This window comes from Gastrolobium bilobum, unplaced genomic scaffold (genome assembly GCF_033153095.1).
Source record: "Gastrolobium bilobum isolate Gb01-03AN ecotype WA unplaced genomic scaffold, APGP_CSIRO_Gbil_v1 utg2530, whole genome shotgun sequence".
Lineage (NCBI taxonomy): Eukaryota > Viridiplantae > Streptophyta > Magnoliopsida > Fabales > Fabaceae > Gastrolobium > Gastrolobium bilobum.
This window is the reverse complement of record NW_026899712.1, coordinates 391,949-411,368: the sequence shown is the minus strand read 5'-3', so window position 1 is coordinate 411,368 and position 19,420 is coordinate 391,949. Positions and strand designations below refer to the sequence as shown.

The following is a 19,420-nucleotide window of genomic DNA, read 5'->3' as shown; positions in this document are numbered from 1 at the left end:
TTGGCAGTATCAAAACATTTGATGAAAGGTTGCAGTTGAGGGTCAATGGTGTTATGAATCCAGTTATTCAGCATTGAATTGCATGTATTCCATGTGAAAAATTCATCAGAAAGCTCATCCTTTGGAGCGACTACGTCGCCAGTGAGAAAGTGAGAAAGCCAACTTTGTTTTTGGCTTTGAGAGCAGAGGTGATTAATTTGGCCCAATTATCATAGTTGGACTGACCACAGAGGGGAACTGTAGTAAGAAGAATTCTGGATTATCGGAAGGATGAGTGTAAAAAGGAGAACGAGGATCAGTAATTTTGAAATTTTTGCTTGAAGCAGCCATGGTTCTGGCTAGCAAAGCAAGGAAGAAGAAAGGCCTAGATCTTTTGGCGCTGATACCATAACAAGAATATTTGAAATATGTGACTTGATTGATTGAACAGCTAAAGGCTTGTTTAAATAAAGCCATGATACAAAAGAAAATCAAAACAACTTAACTAAAATCTTATCAGAATATTTAAACTATCCTAAAAATAATACAAAAGATTTACACTTATCAAGAATATTAACTAACAACTCATATCAGCTAACAAACAAAAGAATAACAAATTAATCTATACAATCTTATCTCAGTACATCTCTCTTCCTTCAAACTTAAAGAGAAGAAAAATGTGAAGAATTGAGCCGAAAGCTTGAATTGACCTTTGCCGCTGTAGCATAGCTGGGTTTGCCCAAATTTCGTGACCTTGGTGAAAATGGGAATTAATCATCTTCCCAATATAAATGGGAATTTTTTAAAAGTAGAAATTGAAAACAAATTTTGATCAAATTACAGGAATCAGGACTATATTTATTAAGCAGCAAATTTAACAAGCTACATGCATTGGACTTACCCAAGAGTTTATCGGGGCTTCACTCTAGATTGAAAAGCAACCAGTTCTTTTTCAGGCAAAAACTCTCTCTTTTTTCCTGGTTTTAAAATTTTTGATTAGGATTCACGTGAGATTATTCATTCCCTTAAACCATTAAATTAAATAAAACTTTCAATTGCTTAGAAAAAAGTTTAATTGAAGAAATTAGAGCTAGCAATGAGGAGTTTAAGTAATTTACATGAAATTATAAATTCAAATCTCACTGTCATTATTTTATAAAAAAAGTTTAAATTTAAAAGCAAAGTCAGGTGTAAAATTGAATACATCACCATTCATAAAGACAGCGGTGGAGCCATGTTGGCTCCGGTTAGTGCATTAGTCTTGGTTGATTTTTAAAAATTAGTGACGTTTTAAATGTAACTAAATAACCAAAGCTCGCCACGTTTTAAAATTTTAGTGTTTCACATTGGTTAAATTTTTTTTACCCAGACTTAGTTACTTTGCTGGCTCTACCACTGCATATAGACGTATAGATACTCTCAAGATTCTTGTCATTTTCATTAGGGAATTTTTATCATCTTAGCCAAAATCCTCTCTGTAGTATTGGGATACTATGGGCATGATTGATTTGTGTTTTCAAAAACAGTTTTTAGTTTTTAAAAATAATAAAATAAAAAATCTTGTTTGAAAACCAGTTTTCATGCATCCTGCTTTAAAAACCGTGTATGCTTTTTAGTTTTGGAAATCGAAAAAGCAAAACAAGTTTTACATGTTTTCCAAGTTGTTTTTTGGTTTTTAGTTTTGTGCGGTGGCAATTTGGTAAATAAGATGATTCATTAATGACATTTTCGTAATTAAATTGATTTTTTATTTATTTTAAATTATTTTGCAGTGGCATATTTGTAAATCTGAGAATTCATTAATGGCATTTTTGTAAATAATTACATCTTCGTTATAACTTTTAAACTAGGAGAAGGATATTGTGACAACCAAGTTGTGTTACTACCAAGTGACTACCAATCAATCTTACCGTTAGATCAATTATATTGATCCAACGTTTATATTTATTTCCATCTTTGTATGGTCATGATTTCTCAAATTTAATACTTTATATTTATTTTCACCTTTGTATGGTTATGATTTCTCATATTTAATGTTTTCACTTTAAATATGAGAAATCATGACCATACAAAGATGAAAATAAATATAACCGTTGGATCAACATAATCGATCTAACGGTGAGATTGATTGGTAATCACTTGGTAGTAACAAAACTTGGTTGTCACAATATCCTTCTCCTTTAAACTAACCATATTCAAACAAGTTTAATTGTTTTTTTACTCTCAAAATCAGTTTTCAAACTTCATTCTTAAAACAATTTTTAAAAACAAAAAAACATTCAAACACACCCTATATCTCCTATCACCGTATAAATATAACATCATTCGATATCAATGCTGGCGGAGCAACAAACGGCTTCCATGGTGAAGTTGGAGTTTCTTTCAAAAATCAAAAAAGAGAGAGTAAGGGACCGAGACTAAAATATAAATATAAAAATAGTAAAAATTATTCTCATGTTATATAAAATAAGTTATCATTCCTACACATCCTTCTATAACCGTACAATTTTATTTTTTATTTTTTTTACTTTTTTAGGTGATGAACCCTATCACTATGACATAAGATTTTTTTTCTCATGCAAGACTAGATAAACTCTAAAAAAATACATATAATATAACTTACAATAACGGGCCTACACTAAACATAAGGTCTGCAGGTGATTCCTTTTGCAACGTGTCCACTGTAAAATCCATCCCATTATTCTTTACAAAATATCTCTTATTTACATTTACGTACAAGCGTAAATTTTACTATTATAAAAGTAGTAAGATAGCTCTTGAAGATAGCACTTATTAGTACAAGAGTTTAAATAATAATAATAATAATGTATTATCACATTATAAAAAAATTTAATGTTTTGATAATCATGATTAGATAAATAATGCAAGAACGTTTTATATGGACACTAGATTAAAAGTAATTCCTTATTATAAAGGGGTAGTCAAGTATGTTTGATAGGAAAAAAAATTCATGTAAAATGTGCGCACAAAGCCTTTACCAAAGCAACAAATAAATGGCTGAAAATTTTGTGTATATAGAAATTGTTGAAATTGTTTTAATTACTTATTTCTGTTTTTGTGTGTTTATGAGTGGTAAAAAAAAAATGTTGTCTATCGATCATTTCATTTTTTATTAATCAATCAGATTCAGAAGACTCAGAACTAAAGAAATAAAACTAAATAAAAGATAGCTTCTAGGATTCCATATCATGATTACAAAGAGCAAGCACCATCACAGTATTAATTGATCCAAACTAATAATTCACACAACTCGGCCTAGCTAGGCTATTCTATTTCATCTCATGGCCACATTTTCTGGACAATTTTTTCTTTTTGGGTACGGCAGAAAAGAAATCAACAATGCTCCTTGTTCGAATGCTGGTAGAGTCTGTAAAGAATCTTGGAATACACCACTCCAAAAGTTAGCTCAAAAAGTGAGAGTGTCCAAGGTCTTATAAACTCCACATTAGTTGCTCATACAACCAATGTGAGACTATATATCTCAACACGCCCCCTCACACAAGAGCGATTGGGCTTGAAGAGTGGACAATGCAACAAGCTCAGCCTACCTGTGCTAAGAAACTCCACAAGAGAAAGTGGGGGACTGCGAGCTCTGACACCATGTAAAGAACCTTGGGATACACTATCCCAAAAGATAGCTCAAAGGGTGGGAGTGTCCAAGCCTTATAAACTTCACATTAGTTGCTCATACAACCAATGTGGGACTATATATCTCAACAGAGTCCAAAAAAAGAAAAAAAGAAATCAAGAGCAGAGGACTCAAACAAGCATGGTGAGTATCACTGTACTTTTTTTTTCTCCCTTTGCTGAGACTATCACTCCCCTAGCTACTACTATTCACAGCTTATTCTAGTTCCTTGGAGAAACATTTCTTTTACAATATTCAGAACTTCTATGGATCAGATATGCTTCCTAGACCTGTAGTGGCAAGTTTATTGACAAGAGCTAGAGCGTTACTGGTTATATAATATACTTTAAGAACCCGATTTCGCAGCAATTTGGTTTTCCTCTCCTTTTTGCCTTGAAACCCATCAAGGCAAGTATCTTCATCACTGAGTGCTGCACTTATCCATGTATTGACGTCCCCCATTTGGGTACCAAACGTGCTTCTGCTCAACCTTCTGAGCACACTCAGAGATCTGTGAAGCTCATCAAGGGCATCTGCAAAAGACTCAACACAATCTGAAAGTGCAACTCTGTTTCTTCCTCTTATAAGCCCGTGCTTCTTCAACTTTGCAAGATATGCTTGAACATTCTTAACCTCGCCAATTGTTACTGACACTGCTTCCCTTGCCCACTTGCTGGGACTTCTTCCAACACTGTTAGAGAATGGTGCTAGCGAGCGGATACAAAGGTCTGGATACCTAGTTACTCTGCAAGCATCTCTAACATTCTCTTTTCCCTTTGCAAATACCAATTGGCCAGTATTTGCAAGGCAGGAAAGAAACATAAATGGAAGGAATAGCTTAAGGTGTGATATTCTGATCATTTTAGAGAAAGACCAATGGAGAAGTTGAACTTGAAAGAAGATGAAACAAAGTAGTTTTGCTGCTAGTTTGATACTAACAGTATGGAAAAGTTGGGAATGGCCATATAGAGTTCTTATAGAGGAATTAGATAACTTTTAGACTAGTTAGGCTCTTTAAAAGCATTATGTCAGTCTCACTTTATTGCACCTTTTCTAGTTGAGTTAGATGCATAGGCAAGAGGCTAGTGAGTTCAACTAAAAAGGTATATGGGCGGTGAATCGAAATAGATGGAAAAAGTAACGCCATTGGAAGGTGAGTTTCTCATTAATCTTGGACAAGAATAAGAAGCTCCGTTTTTTAAGTATTGTGAAAGTTTCTACACTGTTCATTCTCATGAAGATCAAACAATGAGAATGAAATATAATTAATATCCACGATAATCAATTTCATCAACCGGCCAACAAAGACCCATCAAAAAACTCAGCGTACTTCGAGCCATCAATTATTTGAAGAACTTTTTGTTACTCGTTCCCACGTATAAAACACTAAAACCCCTCAGCTAACAAGAAGATGTCATATTTCCATTACTGTATTTAACGTCTAGTTTGTAATTACAATTCCATGACAATAGCCAAAATGCTAATGATTAAGTGAGAAAAAGACGACGACGCGTAACCAAATCCAGCCTTAATCTTATTGGCGCACAAAGCTCAAGTTGGGTTTAATTTCAAGGTTTTATGAATATTTTTTTTTTTTTTGATAACAAGGTTTTATGAATATTATGTTACACGACACATGATATTTTTCCTACTAATTCAAAAAGATGTGGAAACTATTTCATTTTTTTTTTCTTTTGGGTGAAACCCACTAGTTGTTTGTCTATGACATGACACATTTGGTGTTATGTAACATGATACTAATAAAACCATTAATTTCAAGAGGTCTATTTTTGCTTACCACTTTCCTCAAAATTAAAAAATAATAATAATAATTTGAATAAGAAATTGACTATTATGTGCCTGACTAAAAGGCCGTTATGCAAGTGGTAATGAGGTTCGGTTCATGTCATTAAAAATAGAGTTGCTTATTCGGTTCATCAACAATGTGGTACTTGAATTCCTTCCAATTATGGCATGATCTTTTCTGACAGAAATCTCAACATCTTCATCTGTCGATGCCAACTTAACCATTGCTTTACACTAGTGTGTCTAAGTGACAGTCTGTGAAATGTCAAGGCTTGTATGAGCAGCAAGTCCAACCTATGTTTATTCATCAAAGTAATAACGAGCAGGATATTTTCTGTCATGCTAAATTGAGTGCAGAAAAACCATGAATTGCAAACTCTTAACTGCGGTGGCAACATTCTCTTTTATATAGGCAGCCTTATATACCGACTGCAAATGGTCAGTCACTACTCAGATTATGATATGCGAAAATTTTGAGCATATAGGATTGTTCTGCTTCTTGCACTTCCTCATGAGAAAGAAGGCCTTTGGTTAAGCGGCCAGATTGGGAACCTTGTTTATGACCATAGCTACATCTAAAATTATATAACTAAAAATAGTTCTAGTGCATATACAAGTCCGAAAATTGAATTACACTATTCAGCGTCTTAGCCTGAAGTCAGCAGTCTGCAATACCTGAAATACTCGGCCAAATATATATCTACGTCCATTGATTGTGTCAAACTGTTAATTGAGTAAGCTTGTTAATTACAATTATCACTCTACATGGTTATCAGGTGCATTTTCATTTTTTTCTAAATGTATCGAAGCGCCAGTGAGGTCAGTGCCACAAAAATTATACAGAGTAACTTAGCGATGGCCTCAAACCGCAATACAGGAGGAAGGTATAACATAACCTTAAATTTGAAGAGATAGGTTGTACTTGTTACGACTTATATTAGTGAGTAGTTAAGGCATTAATTAGTGGCCCATGTTAGTATTATTGTTGTATAGGCAGCTAGGCTTGTAACTAGATGGTTATACAGTTACTCAGTTAGGCCTTCAGGGGAGAGGTTTAGTTTGATGCATAAAAAGGGATAGTGCGACCGTAGAAGGGAACTTTTGGTGAATTCATTGTTTGACTGATGTATTGCTCAGTGTAAGGGAGAGTTCCCATGTAAGAGAGAAATCTTGTGTTCTTAATAAACATTGTTGTTTCGTACCCTTTTCTCAATCTTTTCCCATCTCCCCTACTGTCATTCATCTTTCAAGGATCCAGAGCCGTAACAAGTGGTCCCACCTGCCAGATCTTGGGGGAAGCTGCCATGGATGAAAGAGAGTTCAACAGTGATCATGAAAAAGGAGACCAACGAAGGTGATTCTTAGGATTCCAAGATTGCAGAGATTAAAGAGATGTTACAAATATTGCTAAATGTAAAGAACTTTGTCTCCTTCTTCCATATTTGCTCTTGGTTCTTAGTGGGACTCTTGTTTGGCGCGTTTCTTCCTGTTTGGCTATTGGTTTGATTCTATTCTGTTAGTTTTTATTGCATTCATAAAGGCAGCATCGTCTTCTGTTCACTCATTTAGAGAAATATAAAACCAAGATTGTAACCTCACCCATCAGCTTAAGCTTTTGGGTTAAATTGGTTCTTTAATAATTAATAATTAATTAAGTCTTGTGTAGTTTCTTAGCACAAGTAGGTGGCCTTGTGTATTGTCCACTCTTTAAGCCCAGTGGACTCGTGTGAGGGGCATGTTAGAGATATATAAAACCAAGAATGTAACCTCACCCATCAGCTTAAGCTTTTGGGTCTTACTATCAAAATATTACCCGGACAGGAGGAGCCATTATCTGATCCTGGACATTATCGGAGATTGATTGGGAAGCTCAATTATCTCACTGTGACCAGACCAGACATCTCTTTTGTTGTTAGTGTGGCTAGTCAGTTCCTTGATTCCCCTTGTGATTCTCATTGGGGTGCTACTGTGAGGATCCTCCGCTACATCAAAAGAGCACTAGGGAAAGACTTATTATATTCAGATCAGGGACATACAGAAATTTGTGGTTATTCAGATGCCCATTGGGCAAGATCACCCTCGGATAGATGCTCTACTTCAGATTAGCGTATCGTCTTTGGGGGAAACCAAATTTCTTGGAAGAGTAAGAAACAAACTGTTGTTACCCGATCCAGTGCAGAGGCCAAGTATCGTGCAATGGGAGCTGCCACCTGTGAACTAATCTAGTTAAAGCTGTTGATTTGGGAGCTCCATCTTTGTGAACATAAACAACTCATGACACTCATTTGTGGCAATCAAGTTGCGCTACATATATCATCTAATCATGTATTTCATGAGAGAACCAAGCATATAAAGATCGATTGTCACTTCATTCGAGAAAAGATTCAGTTAGGAGAAATCAAAAAGGCATTTGTCAACTCCAAGGATCAACTTGCAGATGTCTTCACTAAAGTTCTTAGAGGTCCTCGGGTTGAATACATTTGTAATAAGTTGGGTGCTCACAATATATACGCACCAGCTTAAAGGGGAGTGTTAGAGTAATACAATGTATATAATAGAATAGTCTCACATCTTGTATATGATACTATGATAGATTAGTTTCTGTACTTGCTAATATAAATATATTCCCTGTATGCTCGTATTAAACACACAATTATTCAATCTTAAGTCTAAAGATGGAGGAAAAAAAGGAGAAGAAACTACCCTCTAAAATCAAGAAGCAATCCAGGAAAGAGAAGGAAGTTATTTCTGCCATGGTGTTTATAGGTCGAAAATAGTGCGCTACATAGAGAAAGAAGAAGGATCGAGAATGTACGAAAAGGTGCAAGCAAATTCAAAACTAATACCGATGAAAACTGATGAGGGATGTGGAGAGTAGATTCAAAACATGTACCAAGATGATAATTTTCAGAGTTGCGTGCAGGATGAATGGATGATGGAAAAAGGCCCATATTTATTTGTTGGGCTAGACGGAGGAGCAATATCGCTGGAAGGAACAAACTCTGGTGCGGTGGGGGAGGAACATCATGTCACTAGCTATAGCACCGAGTTTGTCACCCGATCCCAATTCTGATAGTCCTTGTCAAGTTTCAGTCGCATCTTGCCATTATCAAATCGCAGGCACAACTCAGGAGGAATCACCGTATCTCAAAGCAGATCATTTGGGTTAGGCTTAGAGGGTTTAACCAATGGACTATCGGACCTAACGTCGTTGGGCTCAAATGAAATCATTTCTGGCCCAAAACAAATATTGAATAGGTGTTTTCAAATTGGGAATAAATCACCCACAATCCAAACCGCCAAGTTCAAGGTTAGGAGATTTTTTCAATCAAGCATCGAAGGGGGAAGATAGCCCCGATATCAAAAGACTCAGTAGAAAAAGGAGTGGAATTTGTGTTTCCAAAACGATCAATCAGTTTTTCCAATCTACTGATGGGCGAAAAGAAGTACGTTGGAGATGCCGGCTAGGCTGCCTCCATTAAAACCGCCGGATCCAGGCCTTTCTCCGACAACTAATGAGAGATCGAAAGATAAGAAGCAAGCATGTAGGGTTGTGGCCGCAATGAGGGGTATCGTGAATGGAAGAAAATCGTGGGAATTACAATCATGGGGTTGCTTTCTTGGCCTAATGGGCCAATCCCGAAAGGTCGGGATAAAAAGGGGAGCCAAAGTCTAACTATAAACATGGGAGAAGTGTTAAGATCAGTGGTGGAAAATCAAGACCATATCTGACCTTGAGAAGGTTCAATTCATGCAAATAGCAAGCGGAGGATATCACTCCCTTGCATTAATTGCTAATGGCAAAGTACTTTCATGGAGTCATGGTGCACAAAGTCAGTCAGGTCATTGATCAGTCCGAAATCAGAAGATGTCAGCACTAGTTGAGGCTTTAGTTCAAGAGCATATTATAAATGTTTCTTGTGGGGGCTCTTCATCAACAACTGTGACAGATGAGGGATTGGGATCTCATAAGATTGGACCAATTGCAAATGGTGGGAGCAAGGGAGGGCTCTGAATCTTAATTTAAAGCTGCAAGGAGTTAAGGAGCAAAATTCCAGCAATCCAAACATTTTTTAGGGACACGACTCGGTTAGTCTTGTTACCGAATACTTATTTCTATATGTCCTGTCAATTTGTCATCTGGGAAATAGAGGCAGCGAGCTTGATAATTTGCTGATAAGTGACATGAAGTTGAGGAGACAAGAAAATTTTATACTAGTGTCAACTCTGCAGGGAGATAGTTATATTAGGCTGGATTCTTACACATGTGATGTATGGATGAGAACTCTTGCCACTGTTAACGATATTTCTGGTGTTAAAAGGGTTATTGTTCTTAAACTTCAACTGCAATCCCAACTTGCAGAAATAGTGTTCAGGATAGTAGAAGGGAATGTGAATACTCAAGCTGCTGAGAACACAAACAAGCAACATTTGGATAATGTCGTTCATGTCTACTGACAAGTTTTTCTCAATGATTAGTGGGCATGAGAAACTTCAGTAAAGCCTGAGGCGATTAATTCCCATACACATGTTGCAGGGGGGGATATTGTGCAATGCCTACAAATTTTGGGGCCTAGGCATGCTAACCGTGGCAGCATCAACTGGAAGAGGGCTCGTGTTAGGATATCACTAATGATGCATAAATAACCATGCAAGGCCAACTTTCCCGATTCCAACCTTGGGGACAAGGTCGTTTCAAAGGGGGCGGCATTGTTACGACCTATGTTAGGGAGTACTTAAGGCATGAATTAGTGGCCCGTGTTAGTGTAATTGTTGTATAGGCAGTTAGGCTTGTAACTAGGTGGTTATACATTTAGGCCTTCAGGGGAGAGGTTTAGTTTGTTGTATAAAAAGGGTTATTGCCACTGTAGAAGGGAACTTTTGGTGAATTCATTGTTTGACAGGCATTGCTCAGTGAAAGGGAGAATTCCCTTGGAACAGAGAAATCTCGTGTTCTTTCTTAATAAACATCGTTGTTTCGTACCCTTTTATCTATCTTTTCCCATCTCCCCTACCCCATTACTATCATTCATCTTTCAAGGATCCAGAGCCATAACAGTACTTAAATTTTTTTTCCTTACAACAATTTGTTACCAATAGATCAAAATCAAGTTAATGCATTTGATTTTGAACCAACAATAATGAAAATAATTGTAAGAGGTTGTAAGAAAAAAGAGGTTGTACTCTTACATTAGATCAAACTCTTACATTAGATCAAAATCAAATTAACTGCTCTCATTCGATATCAATTTGTAACCATTGATTTGATTTTAATCGAACAATAATGAAAATAGTTGTAAGAAATTATAAGGAAAAAGAGGTTGTAAGTATAACCTTCATCAATTAAATAATCTGAAAAATGGCCATAAATAAGCTACCTTAGGCAATCACACAACAAACATAGAGTAGGATAAGGGTAGAATACACTTTTACCCATCATCTCTATTTTGTGTCACTCCGCTCGATAAATTTGAAAGGAAACAAAGGTATTGACAAGAAAAAGCTACTACTACAAAAAGGAATTAAGCAGAAAATTTCAAGCACTCCCATAAAAGCACTAACAACACGACTTGTAGATCCTAAACAAAAATAAACAATCTAGAAGAGGAAACATTTCGTTCTAACCTCTTAGCTCCTGTCCTTATCCCGACTTCCGAATAGTTTCTTCTGAAGGAAGTTCAAGCATTGCCCCTGCATGCTCTTTACCAGGCTTCACTACTGCAGCAATAAGTTTGTAAAATTGATGAAAAGGACTTAGTCTACTAAAATACAAATTTTATTGAATAAAATTGCTTGCCCCTCTGTAAAAAGAAAAAAAAGAATAGAAGAAAGGAGAAGCCAAAAATATTAGCACGTGAATTTATAAGGACACACTTGGTAGGCAGGCAGGTGGATATAAGATGTTTAGACATCTTGCATGGCTGCTTACAATGAGCGAGTTTGGAATATGTATATGAGATAACCATCGACATCTCAAATAAACTCAATTCAGCTGAGATACCCATCTCATCGTGTGAAAGCATGTGATGCACTTTCAAACCCCTAGGAGTCTTATATGCTGGCGATCAAATTCAAAGATTTTTGTAGGTTAATTCCTAATCGATAGTGCATAGCAGACAGTGGCCGAAACCTACCTCAGAAATTAATGTCACAGCAGTTGGAAATGCCATTCTCCTACTGATCAGGAAATCCACAGATCATTTCCCAAATAGCATTATATTAACCAAATTTCATGAAATAAGATTTTAGCTCAATCTTGGTCCACACAACTGACGCAAGTAAATTCAACCTAACATAAGAGTACACAGGAACAGGGAAGGGATCTATACAAGTCATAAATAGCACCCTACAACACAAAATAGAAAACTAAAACACATACACCCCTCTTGATAATAAACAGAACCATATTGCAATGACATTGTACATAAACGTGCTGAAATGCCATATTCATGTTATAAGGCGCTAACGCAAGCACCATGGCATATTCCCATTTTTTCTATACAATTATTAAAATGAGAGTCTTTCTAGTCGTTAAAGATATATTTCTATGAGGATGCAGTATAATTCAAAGATCAAGCAACAGCGAAGAGCTAAAGGTGATTAAAAAAATATATATGTATTCCAAGAGAAACAAATTAACAAACAGGTGGAGCGCATACAGCGAGAGAAGCAAGACATTGGAAAACATACCGTAACTGCCGGCATCGGAATTAAGTTGTGCCTGGACGAGCATGTTGGTGATGAAATGGGAGGCCTCGCCGGCCTCTTCGAGAAGCTTCTGGATCTCTGTATTGGAGGTGACGTTCCTGTTCTCCTCGAACTTCTTCCGAACCTCCACCGCAGACTCCTTCAGCATCAGAGTGTCGCCGGCAAATGTTTTCCGAGTGGCCTTCAGAAGCGCACGGTACGCGCTCAGAACTTCTACTCTCGCCATCTCTGATACTGACGATGTCCGATTCTCTCCTTTTCACCTTCGTTGTAATTCTGCCAACACCTTAATGCTATTAGTTTATTACGATTTGTACGACGTCGTTGTTTTTCAGTCTTCTTCTTGTTTTCTTCTTTTCTTTTCTTTTTTAACTTAATTATTTTGATGAAATAAATGTTTATTTTTTGAGTTCGTGAATAAAATAACTGATTATATCAGCTGTTTAATATTAGGGACTAATATTTATCATGTCAAGAGATGAAATTATATTATACACATATATAAAACTATGTTGAGTCCAATGCCTGAAGCTCATATTAAGCTATATGAAATGTAAAAAGAAGAGAGAAAAAAAAATATAAACCCAAGAAAATAAAATTATCTTTTATAACATAAGAAATTATAAAAAAAAATTGGTAAACAGAAATTATAATCCCTTAATAATATATATGAACGACAAAACAAATATTTTTTAAACAAAAAAATTATGTATAGAACGAAAATAATGTGCTTAGTAAGCATTTTTGTTGAACAGCCATCAAACAGGAATTAACTCGCAAAAAATAACGGATTGTAATCAAAACTCAAGAATAATAGCGGCTTTGTTTTCTCATTTGATACTCCAGAATCATAATTTGGAAACGGAAACTGAGTATGCATGCTAAAAGTATGTTCTTCATTGTGATTTTTTTTTTTCCAAATGTGTTCTACAAATTTGTATGACTGAGATTAGAGGTGGTAGTGGTACACATCCCAAACAAAGAAATAAGAAAAGCGCAATACTTTTACACATTTCCTCATCATATATCAGTAAGTAGATCACTTTAATATTTGGATCAAAATTTACAGAAGCTGAATTATCCCATTTCGGACATTGATTTGGCGAATGGGTAAGGACGAGGGTACGCAGTATCATATATGAACCAGAAAAGAAGCCGGTTCCAGTCCCTTGTTGAAGGAAAGATAGATTTCTGCTATCCTCATCTCAATGCATCAACCATTCTACAGTCATGCTTCCTACGACGGCATCTATGATGAGATCTTTGATCTAGCAAGGTGTTCTCCCCAACCATCTCCATTTTAGAATCTACAGCTGGTACAATGAAGGTCAAGTTAGTCTCTGAAACAGCCAAATTATACTACTATTTTATATGCTGCAAATCCCTTAATATATTATGCTTGGAAGATATTTGTATGAAATCTAAAAACTATAATCAGACAAGAACACAATAAATATAGAACCTTCCAAATTATTCGCTTTCCCATATATGTGTGCGTCCACAGGCACATGCAACAGAGGATCACTAAAGCTTACTAGGGAAACATATAGCTTCCAATCCTAATGACAACAAAGCATATAAAATGAAAATTCCATTTAAACTTTCATGGCATGCTATAGAATAGTGACATTCAAAATCGTAGTTTGCAAACGAGAGAGCAAATTGTCACCAGGCATTAGTAGAAATAGCACAAACAAATATCTCTTATATTTGATTTGACTATTTCTGGTGTTCTGCCATTTCCTTGCCTAAAATATTACTATTCAAACAGTAAGGTTGCATTTCCTTCTTTTTTTCCTTCTCATTTTCAGTTGATATGTTTTCAAGAATTTACAAAGGAAACATAATAGTCTTAAGATGATGATTTAATCACTGGAAATAACAAAAACACATTTTACGAGAGACTGCGCTTTTGTTATTTCTACTGATTCTAGTGACAATTTACTCTTTTGTTTACCTAAAAAAAAAATCTTTCTTTTCACCATTTCCTTTGTATATTCTGGAAAAAAAGATAAAAATTGAAAATGATTTGGTATTTTTGTCATTCTTAGGGAAAACAAATGAACTAAAAATGAAAACAAAAAAGAACCAAACGCATCCAAAGTTTTTGCCATAAATATAACATGTAACATCATATTAGCACTTCTAGAAAAAATATCTCTCAACAATGTTCATTTCCACCACACTATGACCTATTCTCAGCTTCAGCCAAATCACATGTTTACAACACTACCAACATAACTGTGTTGTTCCATCCATCAACTTATGCACACTGAGATCTCGAGCCCCAAACATTAAACCTAGACTTTGCTAGTATGTTTGTGTCAGATTTCTGACTATTTAAGCAATGCATTATTTTAAAATACATCCTGCAAATAAGACTTGAGAAATCTGCAAAGTGTTTTCTTGGCACACGCTGCAAACATCTTTCTGAGAATCTAAAAAGTGGGAATCAACATTGTTAAAGAACATAGGAAAATTGGAGGTCTTTTCTAAAGGGAACAGATTGTCTAAAATATGCTTTAGATTTCCTCATTCAGACACTACATAGTTGAGCAAGGGGAGGAGGATTGAGGCAATAGATTGTCATTGTTGTCTTCCCATCAAGATGTATCTTCAAATAGAAAGATGCTTTAAAAAATTGGGTTGCAGATTATATGATCCTTTTATCCACCAATAAGAAGCTTCACCAAACTCCAACATACACGGCAGATGAAATCCAAGCATTACACTCCCAATACCAGATATGTTATCATTAAGGCTAAGTTTGGTTTGGGGGAAAATGAGGAGGAAATTTTAAGGGAGTAAAGTTTTCTAAAAAATGAGATGTTATGTATAACAGGAATCAAAAGAGAATTTTATGGGAAGTAAATTTTCACTCTTTTAGTGGTTAAATTTTACCCCAGGTGAGACTAGGGTAATCTTTACCGTCTCTGCCTCCGATTTTCATTTTTATCGACATCAATTTTCATTCAGTCCATGTTATCCAACGAAGCCTGGTTTTCCACCTCATGTTCTCTGATGTCAGCCTCTAATCTCTTCGCTCCACCCTCTTCCTTAGACAATTCGACCACTGGCACCTTGAGTTTGTTCACAGGAAATAATGCCCTCATTTGGTGGCTTCCAACACTGCCTTGTTTTTTACGCTGTTGTTGACTTTGCTAGTAACAGCAGCAGTTTTGAATGCCAGCAGTTCTACATGGCACTGCATTGCTATCATGATCCTCAGGGCACGGTTGGGTATGAAGTTTGCATGGGCTAAGTCAAATCCATCCTGGGAATACCCAAAATCTATCCAGAGCTTGGAGTCTCCATGTCTATTCTTTTGCCATCACAAATAACCAATGGAAAAGTTCCTCTGATTTATTTTCGTCTTTTAAACTAAGATTTTTATTCATGTACCAATATATCTCAAATATTAAGGTGTAAGAAATTTTACTCCATCAATATTTACTCTACAAGAAGCTTCTCCCAAAAAAATTTAATCCATTGAATTTTAACTCGCCGAACACAAACTCTTTCATTTCAAACCCACCTGCACCTACTTAAAAACAATACCACAAAAGCGACGCACCAAGTTACAAAGGAACTAAATAAAGAAAACCAAAAAGTTTAAAATATCACGCAAGCCACAACACAAACAACCAACAGAGAAAAGAAATTAAAGAAACTAAATCTGATATTAAAAATAGAAAATTTACCTCCAAGATGGTCACCCCAAAACAACAATCTTGCATCATCCTCTTCCTCATCAAACTCATCCCCATATCCAAACTCAGCATCCCCACGATAACCCGGTTCACTCCCATACCCTGATTCATTCCCATTAGCATCAGTACACCCACTTACCCCAAACCCTAAACCCACATTCTCCTTCTCTCCACTCCCACCATCCCTATCCCTCTCCCTCCTCGAATTCTTGGCTTCGCTCACATCCGAAGACCAATTCGCATCACCATTTCCGAACAACTCCCCGCTCGAATCGGTTCCCATCGCCACCGGAAAATCGGAACAAGTCCCGTACGCCGCCGAAGCCCCAACGGAGCAGCAGCGGCGCGTGCCGCTCCGATCGCTGCTCCGGCCGGACACGGATCTGGATCCGCGGCGGCGCCTCTTGCGAGCGATGAGGCGGTAATTGCCGGTCCTGTTGGGCTTGTTGTCGTCGTCGGCGAGGGTGAGTTTGGACATGTCGAGAGAAAACGACGTCGTGGCACGGTCGGAGAGGCAAGGACGCTTGTTGTTGGAGGAGTAGTTGTAAGGGCAAGGCCTAGTTGTTTGGTTGATGAGGTGGGACCCATCGGAGTCATGGATTTTGGTGGGAGTCGTTTGGAGCTTGAAGGGTTTCCAGCTGCGAAGCTGCAACATGCACGAGTCCATGGAGTGGCGTGAATCGAGAGGCTTGTGCGACATCGATTGAGTCATCACATCACACGAGAAGAAGAAGAAGAAGAAAGAGGGGTTTTGTTTTGCTTAATTGTGAATTGTGAAGTGATTGGGACGTGAGATGAGAGGACTGTGAAGTGCAGGATTTTGAGCTCACGGGAACTGATACTCGTTATTTCACGAGAATCTCGAGACGAAAAATGGCCCCCACTGTCACTGCTCTTCCACACCACAGCCACTATTTTGTAATTTGAGATCTTTAACATTGGAATAACATTTAATATCTCGATTTTAGTGCTAATAATGTTTTTATCTATATTACTATACAAAATTTTCATACGCAAGTAGAGTGTTTATCATTTTAAAGTAGGTAAAGTTATGTTATTTTAAGTAAAAGAAAGAAATAGATAAAGGAGAAAGTGGACAAAAAAAATATAAAGGTATGGATCTTACTTTTTTGTGTCATTTAAAAAACACTTTTCCGAGATAAATACATCTTATTCTCTGTTAATGTTTTAAACTTTTTTAAAAAAAAAAAAATTGTACATTTTTTATTCTCAAATTATAGTTAACTTTGCGTACTTTCGATTATCCGTTTGTTAAAAATTTTACAATTACAAATGGATGTTCACATGAAGGATAAAAAAAAAATTAACCACAATTTTTACTTATTAATGCTCTTCAAAAGTGGGAAAAAGATAAATTAGGGTGGGTAAAACCTCAAGCAAACATGTTACAAACTTCTTTCTAATTAAAATTTACTCATTTTTTTCCTATTTATAATTTCATATAAGATATTAAAGATTGTGAAAAGTTGAAAAATATTTAAAAGCAACTATAATTACAAAATAAAATATATTTATAATTTAATCTTTTCTTAGGACTTTTTTTCATAAAAGTGTTTTAGGACGAACTAAATTATAATTAATGAGAAAATTTCATATCTAATAACATCAAAGATAGATAGTAAAGATATCCATCGGTATCTTATTATTATCAGTATTATTAAAATTGTAAACTATTTAATATTTTTTTGGGATATGTTATTTTACCTACTTTCTTTTCATACCTACCTTACATATCATTATCCAATACCGTTAGGTCAGAATCTTGACTAACTTTTATCATTTTTCTTTCCTCTTAAGATTTTAATCTAACGATATTGGAGAGTAATAGGTAAAGTATGCATGAAAAAAAAATTAAATATAATAATTGATCTGACCGGATACAATATGGGCTGGCCAATGTATATCGGGCCTAATCACACACGGTTGAAATAATGAGGATGTTCAGCTTCTTGGGCTTGAGGTAGCTGATGATGGAATATAGACTCTGGTCCTTTGCTAGCGCGAACGTTGAGACTAGATGGGGGTACCTGCAATGACACTTTGATTCTTAAGTCAGTATAAGTTGCAGATGTATATGTATTCTTAATGAATTAGATGATCATACATGGGCATGTACCCTCTGTTTATATAGTGGTTCTGATGCCGCCTTCAGAAGGCGGTATGGCCTCTGATTGGCCATTTCTGGGCTGCAGGTTTGGCTAGAACCTTAATAGCCTTATCTCTTACAGCCATGCTACCTTGATAGAGTAGCGGCGAGCTGGTGCTGTCCTCTGTTTATTAGTACAAAGGTGCGATGGGTTCGAATTAGTTCTTGAGATAGCTTCCTTATTTCTGAAGTTATGCAATTAGGCAGTTTCTTGCGCGATAGGTATGGTGGATATCGCGCCTAATTCTGGGCCCTCGTGGGATGGGGCTACGTTGTATGTCTTTGGGCCTCCAATGGGCCTATTATATTTTATCCAGATCAGTTTCCCCCTAGCTCGCAGTTTTGTTACGTGGCAAAGCTGTGAGGTATATATATGTATTTGTGCGCGATAGACCTTTGGGGCGCGATCTTTTGTTGCCGCAATAACCATGTTTGAAGGATCATCATGACTTAGCTGCTTAAAAAACGGTTGATTAGATGTTAACTATTAGAAGCATTAAATGCTACCGTAATTACGTGGGTGTTTAATGGCGAGCGTGGGCTGTTTTGAAGTGTAAACGTTTTACCTTCCTCCCACGTGTTTCTTTTAATCCATTTTACTTGACACGTTTTTAACCTTTTGGGTATCCGTTTAAAAAAGGCTTTCATATTCGTACTGAGTTATTTGGTTTGGAGGGAAAACACTCTCTGTGATCGCAAGAGTTCGTTCCTTCCTCTGCCTTCGTTTGCTTCCTTTTCTCTTCCGGTGTTGACACGTCCTGTTCGTTGTTGGTCCAACTGAAGTATAAATCTTAGGTATACCCTTCATCTAGTTTTACTGCTCGTTTTTTACTACTTCATATGTTTCCATTTGTTGCTTTGGGCCTGGGACATGTCTTATAATTGCAAATTTGTGCATTTTATTAGATTATCTGAGCGGACTAGTTCATCCAGTCCCCCACCTAGGTCGTTACCTAGGTCGAGGTCTTTTGGGACCGGGGAGGCATGGCTTTCTGACAAGTGTGCTGCTCCCTGGAAAAAAGTATTTGTAAATGATAACTGTATGCCTTCTGTTCGACGGTTTGAATTTGGTTCGTCTTCGCGAAGACCTAATCGCGATAGCTCAAAATCTCTTTCTCAACAAATTTCATCTCATTTTCCCAAATTTTCATTTAAAATGACTAATTCCATTTTGATTTCGAGTGACTCTACTTCGAGTTCTGTTTGCAATCATAGGTCTGTTAATACCATAAATCCAGAGTCTTCCCCTTCAACCTCTGCACGCGATACTTCGTCTGCTATCGCGCGAGGTCATCCTGGTCAAAGAAGTCCAAGTCTTTTTCCCTTAAACATGATATACCCAGCGGGGTATCCCTTTAAGAAAAGGAATTTTGACAATTATAAATCTGCATTTGTTGTCTT

At 36.5% G+C, this 19,420-nt stretch overlaps 3 protein-coding genes across 4 annotated transcripts; all 3 read right to left on the bottom strand.

Moving 5' to 3' along the window:
* Window positions 1–3,244: 3,244 nt before the first annotated feature.
* On the bottom strand, window positions 3,245–4,489 carry LOC133292873 (pectinesterase inhibitor 6-like). Its single transcript, XM_061491359.1, has one exon. It carries the CDS (start codon window positions 4,487–4,489, stop codon window positions 3,893–3,895), a length of 597 nt encoding a protein of 198 aa, XP_061347343.1. The 3' UTR covers window positions 3,245–3,892.
* A 6,264-nt stretch (window positions 4,490–10,753) lies between these two features.
* Window positions 10,754–12,458, bottom strand: LOC133292866 (mitochondrial zinc maintenance protein 1, mitochondrial). Its single transcript, XM_061491352.1, has 2 exons — window positions 12,125–12,458; window positions 10,754–11,152 (listed from the first exon to the last, which is right to left on the bottom strand). Exons 1-2 carry the CDS (start codon window positions 12,366–12,368, stop codon window positions 11,076–11,078), a joined length of 321 nt encoding a protein of 106 aa, XP_061347336.1. The 5' UTR covers window positions 12,369–12,458; the 3' UTR covers window positions 10,754–11,075.
* Window positions 12,459–13,006: 548 nt separating this feature from the next.
* Window positions 13,007–16,725, bottom strand: LOC133292846 (uncharacterized). 2 transcript variants are annotated; one of them, XM_061491314.1, is made up of 2 exons: window positions 15,844–16,725; window positions 13,007–13,455 (listed from the first exon to the last, which is right to left on the bottom strand). In XM_061491314.1, exons 1-2 carry the CDS (start codon window positions 16,562–16,564, stop codon window positions 13,343–13,345), a joined length of 834 nt encoding a protein of 277 aa, XP_061347298.1. In that variant the 5' UTR covers window positions 16,565–16,725; the 3' UTR covers window positions 13,007–13,342. The 2 variants fall into 2 exon arrangements, with proteins under 2 accessions (XP_061347298.1, XP_061347299.1); XM_061491315.1 differs by lacking the exon at window positions 13,007–13,455 and adding an exon at window positions 15,384–15,683.
* Between the last annotated feature and the right edge of the window lie 2,695 nt (window positions 16,726–19,420).